General features: G+C 39.6%; 1 protein-coding gene across 9 annotated transcripts in view; it reads left to right on the forward strand.

The window, feature by feature from the left end:
* Agbl3 (AGBL carboxypeptidase 3) overlaps window positions 1-18216 on the forward strand; it is a 77933-nt gene that overhangs the window by 49077 nt on the left and 10640 nt on the right. For 3 of the 9 annotated variants that reach the window (XR_015685755.1, NM_001447407.1, XM_087658666.1), the window contains 4 exon segments: window positions 5015-5086; window positions 7936-7981; window positions 9217-9407; window positions 17110-17338. Coding sequence is in view for 3 of the 9 variants with exons in the window: in NM_001447407.1 (NP_001434336.1) it covers window positions 5015-5086; window positions 7936-7981; window positions 9217-9407; window positions 17110-17338 (538 nt within the window). In the remaining 6 variants the exon portion in view is untranslated. 9 annotated transcript variants of the gene reach the window in all.

The following is an 18216-nucleotide window of genomic DNA, read 5'->3' on the forward strand; positions in this document are numbered from 1 at the left end:
TTTCCCGGTTTCCGGACCAACATCCCCCAACCCCTCCCCCTCCCCTTCTTTATGGGTGTTCCCCTCCCCATCCTCCCCCCATTACCACCCTCCCTCCAACAATCACGTTCACTGGGGGTTCAGTCTTGGCAGGACCAAGGGCTTCCCCTTCCACTGGTGATCTTACTAGAATATTCATTCTACCTAGAGGTCAGAGTCCAGGGTCAGTCCATGTATAGTCTTTAGGTAGTGGCTTAGTCCCTGGAAGCTCTGGTTGCTTGGCATTGTTGTACATATGGGGTCTCGAGCCCCTTCAAGCTCTTCCAATCCTTTCTCTGATTCCTTCAACGGGGGTCCCGTTCTCAGTTCAGTGGTTTGCTGCTGGCATTCGCCTCTGTATTTGCTGTATTCTGGCTGTGTCTCTCAGGAGAGATCTACATCCGGTTCCTGTCAGCCTGCACTTCTTTGCTTCATCCATCTTGTCTAATTGGGTGGCTGTGTATGTATGGGCCACATGTGGGGCAGGCTCTGAATGGGAGTTCCTTCAGTCTCTGTTTTAATCTTTGCCTCTCTATTCCCTGCCAAGGGTATTCTTGTTCCCCTTTTAAAGAAGGAGTGAAGCATTCACATTTTGATCATCCGTCTTGAGTTTCATGTGTTCTGTGCATCTAGGGTAATTCAAGCATTTGAGCTAATAGCCACTTATCAATGAGTGCATACCATGTGTGTTTTTCTGTGATTGGGTTACCTCACTCAGGATGATATTTTTCAGTTCCCTTCATTTGCCTATGAATTTCATAAAGGCATTGTTTTTGATAGCTGAGTAATATTCCATTGTGTAGATGTACCACATTTTCTGTATCCATTCCTCTGTTGAAGGGCATCTGGGTTCTTTCCAGTTTCTGGCTATTATAAATAAGGCTGCGATGAACATAGTGGAGCACGTGACTATTTTATATGTTGGGGCATCTTTTGGGTATATGCCCAAGAGAGATATAGCTGTGTCCTCAGGTAGTTCAATGTCCAATTTTCTGATGAACCTCCAGACTGATTTCCAGAATGGTTGTACCAGTCTGCAATCCCACCAACAATGGAGGAGTGTTCCTTTTTCTCCACATCCTCGCCAGCATCTGCTGTCACCTGAGTTTTTGATCTTAGCCATTGTCACTGGTGTGAGGTGAAATCTCAGGGTTGTTTTGATTTGCATTTCCCTTATGACTAAGGATGTTGAACATTTCTTTAGGTGTTTCTCAGCCATTCAGCATTCCTCAGCTGTGAATTCTTTGTTTAGCTCTGAACCCCATTTTTAATAGGGTTATTTGTCTCCCTGGGGTCTAACTTCTTGAGTTCTTTGTATATTTTGGATATAAGCCCTCTATCTGTTTTAGGATTGGTAAAATGGCTGTTGGTTGCCGTTTTGTCCTAACCACTGTGTCCTTTGTCTTACAGAAGCTTTGCAGTTTTATGAGATCCCATTTGTCGATTCTTGATCTTAGAGCGTAAGCCATTGGTGTTTTGTTCAGGAAATTTTTTCCAGTGCCCATGTGTTTGAGATGCTTCCCCACTTTTTCTTCTTTTAGTTTGAGTGTATCTGGTTTGATGTGGAGGTCCTTGATCCACTTGGACTTAAGCTTTGTACAGGGTGATAAGCATGGATCGATCTGCATTCTTCTACATGTTGACCTCCAGTTGAACCAGCACCATTTGCTGAAAATGCTATCTTTGTTCCATTGGATGGTTTTGACTCCTTTATCAAAAATCAAGTGACCATAGGTGTGTGGGTTCATTTCTGGGTTGAAGTGTGTTTCTTACATGCAGAAGAATGATGGATCTTTTTTACATATCCAGGCTGTTAGCCTGTGTCTTTTTATTAGTGAATTAAGTCCATTGATGTTGAGAGATATTAATGACCAGTGATTGTTAACTCCTATTATTTTATTTTTTGGAGGTAATACTATATATGTGTGATTCTCTTCTTTTGAATTTGTTATTAGATGTTCAATTTTCTGTGTTTTCTTGGGTGTAGTTACACTCCTTGTATTGGAGTTTTCCTTCTAGTATCCTCTGTAATTAGCTGGATTAGTAATCAGATACTATTTAAATTTAGTTTTGTCATCCAATATCTTGGTTTCTCCATCTATTGTGATTGAGAATTTTGCTGGGTATAGTAGTCCAGGCTGGCATCTGTGGTCTCTTTAGGTCTGCCAAACATCTACTGAGGGTCTTCTGAATTTTAGAGTCTCTGTTGAAAAGTTATGTGTAAATCTGATAGGTCTGCCTTTAAATGTTACATGGCCTTTTTCTCCTGCAGCTTTTAAAGTCATTCTTGGTTCTGTATATTTACTGTTTTGATTATTATGTGGTAGGAGTTTCTAGTCTAATCAATTTGGTGTTTTGAATGCTTCTTTTACGTTTATGTCTATTCCTTTCTTTAGGTTAGGGAAGTTTTCTTCTGTGACTGTTGAAGATGTTTTCTGGCCCTTTGAATTGGGAATCTTCTCCCTTTTCTCTTCCTATTATTATTCTTAAGTTTGTCCTCTTATGTCCCAAATTACTTGGATGTTTTGGGTTAGGAACTTTTTATTCTTGGCATTTTGACTGATATGCCAGTTCCTTCTATGAGATCTTCTACCCCTGAGATTCTCTTTTCCATCTCTTGTATTCTGTTGGTGATGCTTGCACTCATAGACCCTGTTCTCTTTCCTAGGTTTTTCATTTCCAGGGCTGCCTCCATTTGTGCTTTTTTTTTTAAGATTTATTTATTTGTTTGTTTGTTATCTATAAGTACACTGTACCTCTCTTCAAACACACCAGAAGAGGGCATCAGATCTCATTACGGATGGTTGTGAGCCAACATGTGGTGTCTGGGATTTGAACTCAGGATCTCTGGAAGAGCAGTTAATGTTCTTAACAACTGAGCCATCTCTCCAGCCCCATTTGTGCTTTCTTTATTGCTTCTATTACCATTTTTAGGTCTTGGGCTATTTTTTTCAATTCCTTCACCTGTTTGATTATATTTTTCTGTATTTCTTTAAGGGAATTATTTATTTATATCCTCTTAAACCTCTATCATCATGAGGTGGGATTTAAGGTTGGAATCTTGCTGTTCAGGTGTGTTAGAATATCCAGGGCTTGCTGTAGTAAGAGAGCTGGATTCTGGTGGTGCCGTATTGCATTGATTTCTGTTAGTTATGCTCTTTCACATGCCTTCAGCCATCTGGTTGTCTCTGGTGTTAACTGGCCTGGGTGTCTGGGGTTGTGGCAGGTCTCCCAGGAGGCAGGTAGAGCTGTGTGTCCCAGGTTAGAACAGGCCTCTTGGGAGACAGAGAGAGCTGTGGAGTGGAGGTGGGTGGGGGCAGATGCCTCAATTTGTTGTGTGTGCAAGTGGAAGTGTGGATTGGGAGAAAGATGGGGCTCTGACAGGGCAGAATGGAGCCCAAGTCTGTTGGGCTCTGGGGAGTTCCAGTAGGCATGAGGATTAGGTCTGTAGTCTCACCTGTGTCTCTAGTTAGAAGAGGGCTCCTGGGAGACAAGCAGTGCTGGGGGAAGGGGAGCAGGCCAGAGCTCATCTTTTAACAGGTGAAGAAAAGCAAGTAAGCAGGCACTGTGTTGCAGGTGACAGTGTGAACCATGTCCTCGGGGAGCAGTGACTAAAGTAGTCAATTACCCACATATGTGAGGCACACTCTTAGGGTTTGGAGGGTTATCATCAAATAGAATATGGGGGTTTAATGTTTTTAAAACTGACTCCTCTTATTTATAACTTTATTAAGTATGTTCCCAGGAAAGAAATTAAATTTGCAACATTAATTTCCTGCTTCTGCAAAGAGCCATCTGATATGTCCTAACTGACCTAACATTGCTGATATTTAACTTTTACTACTTTATCCTGAAAGTTCCCTTAAGAAAAGTCATACAATGTAAACTAAATATATAGATATAAGCATATAGATATGTACTTTATACAATGTATGTCGATCATGTGATATTTATGAAAATAATTATTTAATTATATGTATAAGTGTGCTAATTTATGATACATTTATATCAACACTAGCCCCCAGAAAGGATTTAAGGTAACTAATTAAAATGTATATGAACATGAGTGTAAAACAGGAAAATAGGGAACTAAACCCAGAAAGATAAAGTCCATACCAAGAACAGGAAGCACTCTATTATAACTAAAATGCATTTCACTAGAACCATAAATTAGCCATTCTGATACTGATCACCAAGGAGTGCAGAAACCGTTTTCATATAACTTTTGTTTAAAATGTCAGAAATTAGGACTAAAGGTAAACATAAAGGGGGTTGGGAAGACATTGTTTTCCAGCATGGCACATTTGCTGCACAAGCTTGAGCACCTGAGCTGAGATTGTCAGAACCATGGGAAGCAGAGGCAGGACCACACGTCTGTGAGTACAGCATGCCTAGGTAGGGTAGGAGAAGGAGACCAGAGACTCTGCATAAGCTTGCAAGTCAGCTGGTGACTCTGTCCACCACACATGTGCATGCCCACATACATGTGCACACAGACTAACACACAAGGAGTTTTAAAAATATAAAGAAAGTAAAAATAACACTTTTTAATTTTTCTGTCTGCACACAGACTTCACATGTTAATGAATGATATAATTGTGTTATTTTTCATGGTTTTTTTCATTTAAAATTAGAGTATTTTATAAACATTTTGACATGTGAATCAATGGCAGCAAAATATTTTACTTTAGAAAAAAACTTAATTTGTACAGGTAGGCCCACTGTTTAGCATTTTTCTAACTTTCCTTTATGGCAAACAACATGAAAATATATCCAATTGTATATATACTTGTTTCTTTCTAATAAATTCCTAGAGAAGCAATTCTTGTTCCAAAGGTATAAATACTTGAAATACAACAAACGTATAATATTTGAAGTTGTCATGTTAATTTCATTGAAATTGACACAGTATTTACACTTTTTGTTTTGAAAGGAGAGACTGTTTGAACTATGAATAACCACCCCCATTTGTTATGACCTTTACCGTCCTCTCCAGACCCCAGTGTGATTGCACCAGATGTTTACATGGCTCACTGCTTCAGAAGATCATCGCCCAGCCGAAGCTTGGGTGAGTAGACGGCTCAGAAGTGCGGTCCCCTGAATCTGAGTATGTGCAGTAACGATCATCCTTATCTGTTAAAGAATAAGATGGTCATAAAAAGAGATAAAAGAGGGAGATAAAATTATGCTTGTGGTACTGAATATATATTACTCTCAGCACCTACCCTCTCTTTTGTCTTTATGGTACCAGTAAGTTTTGTAGCATAATGTTTTGCTCCTTTCCAGATCTAGAAATGTATAGGAAAAGCCAGCTGAAAAGAAATTGGTTATATATAAACTTCTTTTTAATTTTGTATTAACTGTCATGACTTGTTCATTTACATATGTACATTACATATATACATATATATGTATATATATATATATATATTTCAGCACCTACCCTCTCTTTTATCTACCTCACAGCACCATTAGTCTTCCTTTCTCTTTCTTGCATTCATGTCTTTTTGTTTTGTTTTGTGACTCATTAAGGTTATTAACTAGAGCTGCCTTTGTGACCATAGATTTACAACTGTCCATTGGAGGTTGGTTGGATTGTCATTGGGTACACAAATGAAAACAGTGACTCAGTGACTCACCTCCTAAAAGTTTTCAGCAACCAACAGCTCAAAAGAGAGGGGTAAGAGAGATAGGGTAATGCTATGACTGTTGGTTGACATGACTCTGTTTCTTATAGTACTATACCACCAAAAAGAGAACGGAATATTTTACCTCATTATCTAACGTTTGCATTTACATCTCATCAAATCCTAAGGCATAGAAAATCATGGACAGTACTCTAGTCTTAGCCTAATGCACTAGGCTCATAGGACTTTGACTACACGGTATCATTAATTGCAATACAGTCCATCCCCTTGCTAAAGAGCTTCAGCGATGAAGCAGTTTTCTGTCAGCGTTCTTGAAAAGATAATGAGTACCATCCTAGTGCCAGCTTGACCCATGCATCCCTAAATGTAGAAGGCTAAACGACTATGTTGATTCACTCACAAAGAAAAGGGTCTATCTAATAGTTATGGAGATGGATGGCCAACGTAGAGCCCAGGTGTAGATGATTGCTCTGAGGGCAGAAGTGGGACCTCTGAATAAGCTGGCTGGCTTGAGTAGATGAATCAGGAAGGTCTGGGTTCAGGTGAGAGACCTTTTTGTCTCCGTATATAAGGAACAGAACAATTAAGGAAGACAGGACATCAACCTCTGACTTCTACAAACACACAAGCACACACTAGAAAACATCGTAAGACACGATAGAGGGCATAGTACAACTTGTAGAAACTAATTCGAGTTTAATTGTCAAGGAAGACAAACTGGAGTAGAATTGGACACTGAAATGGACTAGGAGGCTGGTCTGCTCTCACATATATCCACAGTTAAACCTTTGAACTCTGTCCAAAAACATGTACCTACTACATGAAGCTGATCTTAGGAGTTGGCATACTTCAGATTGCTAAAACATTATTTATTACATTCTACTGGCATTTTGTACAATATAGTCCTTCCCTGAAACTGCCCAGAGAGTGAGACATGCCCAATACACTTTTTACAAGACAATCTAAGTTAGCCAGTATCATACTGCAGAGCAAATCCTTTAAAATCCCTCATACAGCTTAAAACTATAAATATAGCTATCATTTTGTAAAACCTCAAAGCACTTACTCTGGACTGCTAGATTATGTCCCAGGTGCCATCCTCACTGTGACCTGAATAAATCCTTTGTTCTCACAGTTGGTACGTCTTCCTATGTCTCTTAAGTTGACAGAGGCATCCTAAAGGAAAAGAAGTAAAAGTAAAAGCACATAGGTAGAATGAACCTCAAAAATCTGAGATTAGACAAACAAGAACTAAAGCTACTGAAAATATTTTCACCTTCCCCAAAACAACAATGTAGATGTCAAAATAGTAGGTGGTGAAATCACTTGCATATGACATGAGCATATTGCAGGCTGGTCTCGTACATGGAGAGTTTGTAGTTAGCCCGAGCTAACCATATGAGACCATGTAACTCTTAAAAAAGAGTTCGTCTGTATCAGAGAGCATTGTTATAAAAGTAATTTTATCACTATACCCTAATTAACTTGTTCTGCTATTAATTATGGTTGTCACTATCAACTAGTTCTATTATTATTTTCCTTAAATAGTAAGATGTCTATAATGGCAAAAATATATAATATATAATTCAGGCTACAATTTTTATATTAAAATATGTACATAATATTTATTATATCTTATACTTGACTCTGATCTGATACTTCTGCATCCTAAATCAACCCTCTAACATGCTGACCACGTCGGTGTGTATGGAAACATCCTTCACGAGTTGTGGGGCTTGTTTTGATTTTTGCTGATGATGGTTGCTGCTGTTTCTTCCTCTTCCTCTTCTTCCCCCTTCTCCCTTCCCCTCTTTTTTACAATCTTGAGCTATAGCACAGACTGATTAAGAACCCAAGCCAGACTTTAACCCATAATACTCCTGTATCTGCCTCCCTTGTGGGAGGTATCACTCAAAGGGATGGGAGTTCATGCGTAAGTCTTGTTTGCTTCCTGTTTGCTGCTGCTGCTCGTTGTTTTTAACTTCCCTTTTGTCCTAGTGTACGCTGAGCTTCACACATGTTAGACAAGTCCTCGGCCACCAAGCGGCACTCCCAGCCATCGGTTACTTTCCAGTGTGGTAGTTAATACATAGATATTCCTACTGTTTATTCTTCTCTTGGAACTGTCTTATTAAAATGCTCTCAATGCGTGAACAAACATTATTTAACTAAATTATCTAGCCACTAAGTCACACAAAGTAATTGTCAAGAAAATTTAAATTAAGTTTTGTTTATCTTAAAATGTTACTTCAGATATTTTCCTTTTTAGTGAAAATTCCTGGACAAAGGTTTCATCCCCGAAAATCACGGTCCAGGTAGGAGAATTACACATGATTTCTCCTAACTACATTATTCTTTTTCTTCTGTCTTAGAGTATTTAGTTTCAAATTAAAGCAACAGATAAGTTTACTCTTTGGGGAAAAAAAGTTGACCAAGTTTATCTTTTCAGATCCTTCCTATCTAGATCAATATTGTGTGTAAGAATACCCACAGGTGCAGTTTTGAAGGGTTCTGAGCCAATTCAGTATCCCCAAACTGTCCTGATGGATGATGCTGTAAAATCTTAGCTAAAACTGCTTGTTTCTGTGTGCTTATCATTGGATTATCTGATCTCTCATTTTAAAAGTAAATCATTAGCACTCTAGGATGAATGCACGGCAATCACATATTTTACTACTGTTTCTCATGTTTATGGACCACTGCTCACACAGGGAAAGGCACAGAAAGGGATGCCAGAGATTATGTAGTCCAGCTGGGAATCTTGCTCTGAACTGGTAACTACTGTCTCTTTCCTTTGACCGCCTTTTCTATTCATGGAAATAATGGTATCAGCTACCGTCTGGACAGTGGCTTAGGTAATCCCAGATACGCATTTGAAAATTCACTGAGTTTGCACAACTGTGTGATTCCACTGCATGAGGTGATGTGTACTTTGCTTTCTTCCTTGCCTTCTTTCCTAAGAACCTGGTTTCTGTTCAACAACAGCAAAAGAGGATCTGTTAGGTGTGTGCTTGCTCTCTTTCTCCAAAGGCTGGAAGAATTGTGCACACAGGTGGTAACATGACAGGGCCTCCTGGGAAATAACTATACTTGGACCTAGAGTTAATTACTTTAAGATAAGCTGACCTATGGAAAGTAATCAAATGATAAATATCAAGATAAGAAAGGATAGGGCTAGAGAGAGTCTCAGTAGTTAAAAGCACTTACTGTTCTTCCGAGGACCTGTACAGCTCACATGTGGTGCACATAAATTCATGCAGGCACAAATGCATACACATAAATAACAACAAAATGTAAAAAGATAATAGGAAAAACACTGGAATTAGAAGATAAGACTGTTAGACTTGGTGCTGTGTAATCATTTAAAAAATGATTAACCTTTATGATCATCTTTTTAAAAATGGGACTAGTCCTATCTCTTCTGACTATATCACAGGCTGATGAGAGCTCAAAGATTACATACTAAGACGTAATATGGAAATAGAAAACAGAAGTGCATTACCTTATGTAAATGTGCGACACTGAGATGACAATACTCAATTTCTTTCAGCTCCCGACGTATGATTAAAAGTCTTAACAAAGACCATCGGACATATATTTTAGAAACGTGTAAGACTCCAATCCAGGAAGTTCAGTCCAGAGCAATGGATATATGTGAAAGTTGTTTCAGAGTGGCATCCTTGAAATGTCCTGTGAACAAAAGACCTTCAAATTGGATTGAGAAGACAAGGACACCAACAGGTTTTTTTTTTATTGTAATTGCTTAACATTTTAATAAGTATAATCCTTTATATTATATCATCATAATTAATCTCATCCTCTCTAATTTATGGGAACTATATTAATAACCATTAATATTAATAACCATTGCCCTCCTATTACTGAAAAATATTTACCTTATTTCATATCTGAATTACTGAAACACATTTAAAAACTTCTTGGTTCAGTATATCCTTGAAAAACTTGAATGGCATTATTTGAGATAGCCCTATTACCACTGCCCTACAACCTTTTCCTTAATGCTATGACCATATTCTGGTAGTTTCCACTTCTCAAACATAGGTTTTCGGGTTTTGGGGGGTTTTGTTTGTTTGTTTGGTTGGTTGGTTGGTTGGTTAGTTGGTTGGTTGTAAACAACCTTTTACTCTGTGTCTCTAATGTAGCCAATTAAAAAACTACTGCGGGCCATGGTTGTTGCCTTGAGATGGTCTATCCTGAATAACCCCTTACAGAAAGCTAAGTAACACTGGCCCAGTTCTTTTTTTTTTTTTTTTTTTTTTTTTTTTTTTTTTGGTTCTTTTTGTCGGAGCTGGGGATCGGACCCAGGGCCTTGCGCTTCCTAGGCAAGCGCTCTACCACTGAGCTAAATCCCCAACCCCCACTGGCCCAGTTCTGATTCAGCATAGTAACCAGTTGGTCTAAGCTGTAGAAAGTAAAGCTAAAGTCGACTTCACCTTCCTTCTGTTACTTGAACGAATCTAAAAATCATACCAAATGAAAAGCCAGACATAAAATAGAAAATGCTATATGATTGCATGTATATAAAAGCAAAGTTAACCGGAGAGAAAACAAATACAGCTCCCTAGAGTAGTAACTGTGTGGAAAACTGAATGGATCCTAGGAATCCCATTAGTAGTGGTCTTTTCTATATCCTGAGTGTGGTGATGTTTTCCCACATCTTGGAAACTGTTGGAATGTCATGGTTTTAGGCTAGAGCAAATAGCTGGAGACAATTCTTGGCTGAGACAGGAAAGACTGAGGAGGGAGCTGCAATGCTGTCCACATACACTCTATTGGAAGTGTCCTTTACATGTTGAAGTTGAGTTACTGAATAGGCTGATGGAGTTCAGAAAGACAACTGGACCTAGGATACATTTGGGAGTTTGGAAAATATAGATCATGGTTTATAGTGTGGAAGGCATTTGTAAGGAAGTGAGTGTGCACAGAGACAGAAAGGACAAAGGGCTAAATCTCCAAGAATCCCCACAGTGATAGGTCAGGAGAGAAGAACCAACACAGCAGACGCTGAGGTAGTGTACAAGGAAAGCCCCGTGGGTAGGAGGGCAACGCAGAGAATATGTAGTTCTAAAAGACAACAAGGAGTGTCGAACAGGAGAGAATGGTCAGCTGAGTCTGAGACTTCTGTTTGTCAATTGAAATGCACTGACCTGGATTTTATGACGTGGGAAGCTCAGAGGATCTTGAACAGAGAAATTTCGGTAGAGTGCTAGAGGCACCAACGCAACTGAAGTCTGTCTAAGACGGGAGAGAAAAGCTGGAGGCTTGCCACAAAGCCTGACAACCTGAGTTCGACCCCTAGAACTCACCTAAAAATAGAAGAAAACTGACTCCGCAGAGTTTCCTCTGCTCTCCACATGTGCATGCCCCTCTCCGTATACACCCCACGTGATAATAATTTAATATGATTTAGAAAATAAAAGGATGGTTCTCTCTGGTTTTTCCTGAGCTATGATCCTCATCTTTCCGTAACTAAATTTTTATTTTATAAACAAATGTCCTATAGAATCTTGATGATATTAAAATAAAAGTTCTGCAATTTTCCCTTTCTCCAAAACATGTCAGTTTTAGCCTGAGCTAATTCCTTTTCCTTTTTTTGTTCTGCCTTCCCTTTGAAGTACCATGTCTTCATTATTTCTCTGTTTCTTACAAGAAGAAAGTCTGTCCTTTCCCCTTATTGAACTTATCAAGAAGAAAATATATGGACTATGTTATCAGTTAAAGAAAGGCTCAGTCAGACTTCAGTTCTGGATGTGTTTATATTTACTGATGAGAGATAGTACAAAAATGAGCCCTGCTTGCCAGAGCAGAGTGGAGACATGAATTCCTAGCAAATACAGGCAACTGTTTTATGTCTAAGTCATCTGTTCTAGACTTGACCAACATAATACCGTACCCTGCGTGCCCCACTCTTCGGCTTATCCAGACCACCAGCTCTGGAAATAACCCATGGCACCCAGAAGCCATTTCCTTCTTGGAGTATGTTCCACATCCACAGATGTTCTACTTACACTCTGTAACAACTTCTGATGCCATCAGTATATCTTAAATATTGATGAGATCTAAGCAGCAAAAAGAAAGCCAGTGATTGTTGGTGAACAGTGGATTGAAGGAAGAGTTTCTCACCCTGTTTTCTCTCCATTGCAGAATACTGAAGTTTTTAAAAAAGAAAGTCCACAAGAACATGCCCACAAATGCCAATAGCTTATCCTTGCCTTCAGTTCCCATGCCTATGAGTTAAAGTACATTTGTAGACTATTTGTGGAGCTCTTTATTTTTTAATTAATAATTGTGTTGCTTTTTGAACTCCCATTTGCTTTTAATGGAAATTCCATTTGGTCTGTCTACACTATAAGTAACAGAAATGCAGTCGAGTTGTTTCTCATGGGAACCCATAATCACTACTGTTTTCCTTTGGTAAACAAGTTTCTTCTTCATCCTCTCAGTGGGAGGCTATACAAGAAATAATCAGATGCCTGTAGTCACATTATATGAGACTGGAAGTCAGAGTCTGGGAAGGCAAACTAGCAAAGCTGGGGAGATAGGGAACCATTGCTGACCCAGTTCCAAACTTCAGGGCTATAATTCGCATACAAGCTCTTGTAACCACATATAAATCCCTGGTACATTCCATTCATTCTTTTGGGTTTAATTGCCAGCACACCAACCAAGTTGCAGGCAGTCGATATCATTAGAACTTTTTGTTTCTCTAACTCAGCTGAGGTTAGCAACCAACTCTAGATGAATTTAGCTGGCCTTCTCTATCCACATCCTAGATTAAAGAGTACTTCACTCTAAATAGATGGCTTTAATTCACATTTCACATCCACATGCATGTGCACATACATGCAAATACATACCCAATAGATGATCTGGCAAAATGTCCTCAACTTCTACAACTCCTGCAGTAAATAAAATTACTTCATATCAATCATTCTTCTTGCTTCAGAAAAATCAATATTTTTATTATTTTAATTATTTACATTCCAAATGTTACCCCCTTCCTGGTTTCCCCTCTAGGAGTTCTTCACCCTATCCCCCCTCCCTTTGCTTGGAGCTCCCCACCAACCCACTCCTACCTCATCCTGATAGCATCCCCCTTCCCTGGGGCATTATGTTTCTACAGGATTAAGTGCGTCCTTTCTTTCTGAGGCCAGACAAGGTAGTCCTCTGATACATATGTAGAAGGGGCTATAGACCAGCCCACATATGCTATGAACCAGCCCTCCTATACTCTTTTGGTGGTGGCTTAGTCTTTGGGAGCTCTAAGGGGTCCAGGTTAATTGATAGTATTGTTCTTCCTATGGAGTTCCCATCCCCTTTACCTCCTTCAGTCCTTACCCTAACTCTTCCATAGGGATCCCCAATCTCAGTCCAAGGGTTGCCTCTAAGTATCTGCATCTGTCTCAGTCAGCTGCTGGCAGAGCCTCTCAGAGGACCTAGGCTCCTGTCTGCCAGCACAACGTGGCATCAGTGGCACATGGGCGGTCCCAAGTTGGGCGGTCTCTGGGTGGCCTTTCCTTCTGTCTCTGCTCCATTTTTGTCCTTACATTTCCTTTAGACAGGAACAATTCTGGGTCAAAAAAATTTGAAGATGGATGGGTGGCCCCATGCCTTAAATGGGAGTCATGTCTGTCTCCTGGAGGTGTCTCTTCAGGTCCCATCCCCCCACTGTCTGTCTCCTGGAGGTGTCTCTTCAAGTCCCATCCCCCCACTGTCTGTCTCCTGGAGGTGTCTCTTCAGGTCCCATCCCCCACTGTCTGTCTCCTGGAGGTGTCTCTTCAGGTCCCATCCCCCCACTGTCTGTCTCCTGGAGGTGGTCTCTTCAGGTCCCATCCCCCCACTGTCTGTCTCCTGGAGGTGTCTCTTCAGGTCCCATCCCCCCACTGTCTGTCTCCTGGAGGTGTCTCTTCAGGTCCCATCCCCCACTGTCTGTCTCCTGGAGGTGTCTCTTCAGGTCCCATCCCCCCACTGTTGGGCATTTCGGCTAAGGTCATCCCCATTGGGTCCTGGGAGTGTCTCACATCCCTGGTGTCTGGTACTTTCTAGAGGTTCCCTCCGCCCCCCACCCCATACTGCTGCATATTTTCATTCATTTTCCTGGCCTCTGGGTTTCTCCCCTGTCTCCTCTCATACCTGATCATGCCTCCCTTTTTTCCATTCCCCTCCTGGCCTGCCATCTAATTCCCTCCCTCCCTCTGTCTCCTGTCATGATTTTTCCCCACTTTTATTGAAGTATCCATACTTGGGCCTTCCTTCTTGTTAAGCTTTACAAAGTCTGTGAACTGTATCATAGGTATTCTGAACTGTTACGCTAATATCCACTTATCAGTGAGTACATACCTCACTCAGGATGATGTTTTCTAATTCCATCTATTTGCCTGCAAAATTAATGATGTCCTCATTTTTAATATCATTTTTAATACATTGTGTAAATGAACCACATTTCTGTATCTATTCTTTGTCTGAGGGACATCTGGGTTCTTTCCAGCTTCTGGCTATTATAAATAAGGCTGCTATGAACATAGTGGAGCATGTGTCCTTGTGATACGGTATAGCATCTTTTGGGTAGATGCCTAGGAGTAGTATAGCTGAGTCTTCAGGTAGAACTATTTCCAATATTCTGAGGAACCACTAGACTCCTTATTGCTGGTGGGATTGCACACTGGTACAACTACTCTTCAGATCCATCTGGCAGTTCCTCAGATAATTGAATATTTTTTTTCAGATTAATTTTCCAGGAACGTTCTGATTCTGTGCCCAGCAATTTCCTCAGTGGCATAGTTTCAGTGACTACTTCTTATCTTCCTCAAACTATGATCAATAAACACCAACCTTACATCATATTTGTGTACATCTCAACCTATTACAACTTAGTGTCAGCATATCATGAAATAATTATAGCCATCATTCCTTACCACACTGGTTTTCTAGTTTTCTTCCTTCTGATTGTTCCTAGCACGTTTTAAACACAGTCTCCCTCTCCTCTCCTCCCCTCCCCTCCCGTGCCCCCTCTCTCCCCTCACTCTTGATTTATTAAGATCTTAAACTTTTCCATATCATTACTCTTTGTTTGATTTCAGCTCATTGATCTCATGATGTATGTGAAGGAGAACCATAACAAACACCACCTGTATCTAACACTGATGGTCCAGGGGTCATCCTTAGTCTTCCTTCTCACCTCGTACTTCTCTCCTCAGCATTCTCTTCTGTGCATGTATCTTCTTCACTCAACAACCAAACATAAGTTTATATCTCCAATTTAGATCATTCCTCGATTCTATAGTTGCCTGTCTACTGGGCTTCTCTTTTTTGTTACCTTGGTCCCTGAGTATTTCTGCTCGTCTTACCATACTGATAATTCCTCTCTCCTCCTGAATTCTATATCTTGGACACTATATTGCCATTCTCTATTTATTTAAGTAACATCCTAATCTTCTGAATCTCTGTAAGGTAAAGGATACTATCAATAGGACAAAACGGCAGGCTACAGATTGGAAAAAGATCTGTACTGAGCCTACATCCAACTGAGGGCTAAGGATTCTTCAAAGTCTATGCACATATGAAAACGTATCCGTTCTGTGCCTAATGAGTCTTCTGATTCCACTCACTCCAGCCACATACTTCTGCTTTAATTCAGACAATATTTGTCCCAATCCCTTGAATTCTTCCATTTAACTCCTAACCTGTTCCCCCAACTCTCATCTCAATTTTCTTTATTCTTTCATTCTGCAGCATGATTTCAAAAATGCAAACCGATTACACAACTTTCTTGCAAGCATTTCAGTGTCCTGAGCTGTTTGATTCCAACCATATGTATTAATCATTTTGTAATCACAGAGCATTCCTGTTTAGAGAGGCCACTAAGAATATTATTATTACAAACAAAGCTTCTAGTTTTGAGCACCTTTAGCACATTCAACTCACATATCAGCCTCTATAAACCAAATCTGTGATTTTCTGAACATGCCTTGTTAGTTGATTGCTTAGATCAGGTCTTCTTCTTAAACTTTCTATCATGTCCCCTTTCACCTGAGAAACGTTTACATGATCCCAAGTGTATAAAATAAATATGCCACACCAAAGTTATAGATAATAAACTATAATGAAATTTATTTCTATACAAGTTTAGTGTACATGTGATGTTGTCACTTATTAAAGATGAAAATAATGTTTAGGGAGAATGCTCGGTTGGTAAAAATAATTGTCTTGCAAGGACAAGTACCTGAGTAAAACCAGTACCCAGAAACCAGGCATGGAGGTGCACCTTTGTAATGCCAGTGGAGGAGGCAAAGAAAGACAAGTTTCTGTGGCTGACTAGCCAGCTAGCATAGCTGCCTGGTGAGTTCCAAGCCATCAAAAGACTGTTTCAAAGTGAAGAAGAAAGAAGAAAGAATAGAAGAACAAGGAAGAGGAGGAGGAGGAGGAAGAGGAAGAGAAGAGAATGACATTCAAAGCTGTCCTCTTACCTACACATTCATTCACACATGCATCTGCACACACATGTATATCTAAACACACAAATGCTATAAAATAACTTTTCACAATAATGAGATGGATGTTTGTTTGCTGATAAAATGTAACCCAAAGATATACTAGATAATTATGTGAGGAATAATAGTAGGAAAATATTAAAGGTTTATTTCATTATTAAAAGTTATTCTATGTATATAAGCACAGAAAACCTTGTATGCACACTAATTTGTAACATACAGTGGGTATGAATCTAATCTAAAGTGTTGCGGGCAGACGTTGTTGGTGCTGCATGGTTTGTTTGCACAGTGCAAACTGCACAGTTCAGGGTTCAGAGCCAAGAGTGTGGCAAAAGCACACAATGCCACACTGGTGAGGGGTGGAGGACTCAGAGTCATTAGTACCTTTAGTTTTTAAATATTATTGCACTCTAGAATCGTAATTAACACTTCTTCCATATCTATTGTAATGAAGGGATTTCTAACATGGTCTTCTGAAGCTTAGCAAACACCACTAATTCTTGTCTTACTCTCTTATCCTATTGCAGTTCTGAAGACAACCCTAGACATACACAGGACCTCTACCTCACTTCTACCCTTCGAACCACTTCACTCTCACACTCCCAGCCACCAACCTCCTAAATCACTTCAGTAGTCTTACAAGACGTCTCTATGCTTGTCCACCTTTGCCATGGTCGGGCAATTCTCAACTTGGCAACCAGCATGACCTTGTTTAAAAACTCACATGTTGCACTCCTCTGTTCCAAGCCCTCCAGCTCACACTCACAGTCCTTACAATGGCCTATGACAGCAGTTCTCAGCCTGTGGGTCACTGTATATTTTACTTGTTTTCCACCTTGGTATGGAATTTGGCTTAATACAAGATTGACAAATAAATATAATCACATGTCTAGATATATGTATATGTGTATGTATTTGTGGTTGCTCCCTAGAGTCAAATCACCAATTGAAAAGCAAAGCAAAAAGATGTACATCTTTCCAAAGCAAGAGGACTGGTACAAATTGGACAGATGATGAAAAACGAATTTACAGGGATAAAAGAATAGCTCGAACTCAGGAAATACTACAGTACTTACTCCCTATCGTGGAATCCTCTAAAAGCATGAAATCTACTCAAATGAACAATCTAGTCAATCCAAGAGCAAACTTCCAACAGCATGAGTAAGTCAATGGTGTTTCTCGTGTTTACCTATGTGGTGCTGGGATCAAGCCCAGGCCCTTGTGTATGCTATGCAAATGTTCTCCCTCCAAGCCACCCCTATCCTGTTCCTTACTATTTAATACAGTTTTATAAGGAAGCACAGCTTGTTAGTCTGGTGCCTTTAGGAACAAACATAGGCACCTTAAAACCGCATAAACTACATCACAAACCCAAGGTCATAATTCTTTATCTAGTATGTAAAGGGCTGAGTTATCAAGGGTGATTTGACTATTACTTGTATAGAATACTCTAGTGTGTGTATATGAAGAAAGTAGCATAAAGAAGCTAACTATAGCATAACTTGCCAATTTTCAGATGTTTTAAAACCTTATATTCCTGAAGAATGGAAGCAGAATTATAATAATTAATCTTGGCTACTTCAATTCTTTTGTACTCAGCGGAAGACAGAAAAAGGATTATTTCTTTAAAAAATGAAAAACAACTACCTCTAAGGAAATAAAAGAAAACTGCAAAAATAAAAGATAATAAAGTCATATTATCTTTAATCATATAAAATAATAAATATAATAGTATTATTGACAACTTTTAATAGCATACTTTCCAAGTGCTAGATGTGCCCAGTGGGAGCCCATATTTACTGTTCCACATCAATGGATCTAACTAATCTCACCTCTAAATATCTGTCTAGGCTATGCTTGGTTGGCTCTGCAGACATAGAGCCCTGAGGTACAAAGGACAGTCCGAGCACATTGCGTTTTACTTATGACAAGGTTAAGGTGCAAAGACATTAAACAACTTTTTCAAAGCCTCACAATAAGTAGAAGAATTTGGATTCAAACTCCATGAAAATCTTTGGTACCAAAGTCCTAACTACATG

The sequence above is a fragment of the Rattus norvegicus genome, chromosome 4 (assembly GCF_021556685.1).
Source record: "Rattus norvegicus strain SHRSP/BbbUtx chromosome 4, alternate assembly SHRSP_T2T, whole genome shotgun sequence".
NCBI classification, from domain to species: domain Eukaryota; kingdom Metazoa; phylum Chordata; class Mammalia; order Rodentia; family Muridae; genus Rattus; species Rattus norvegicus.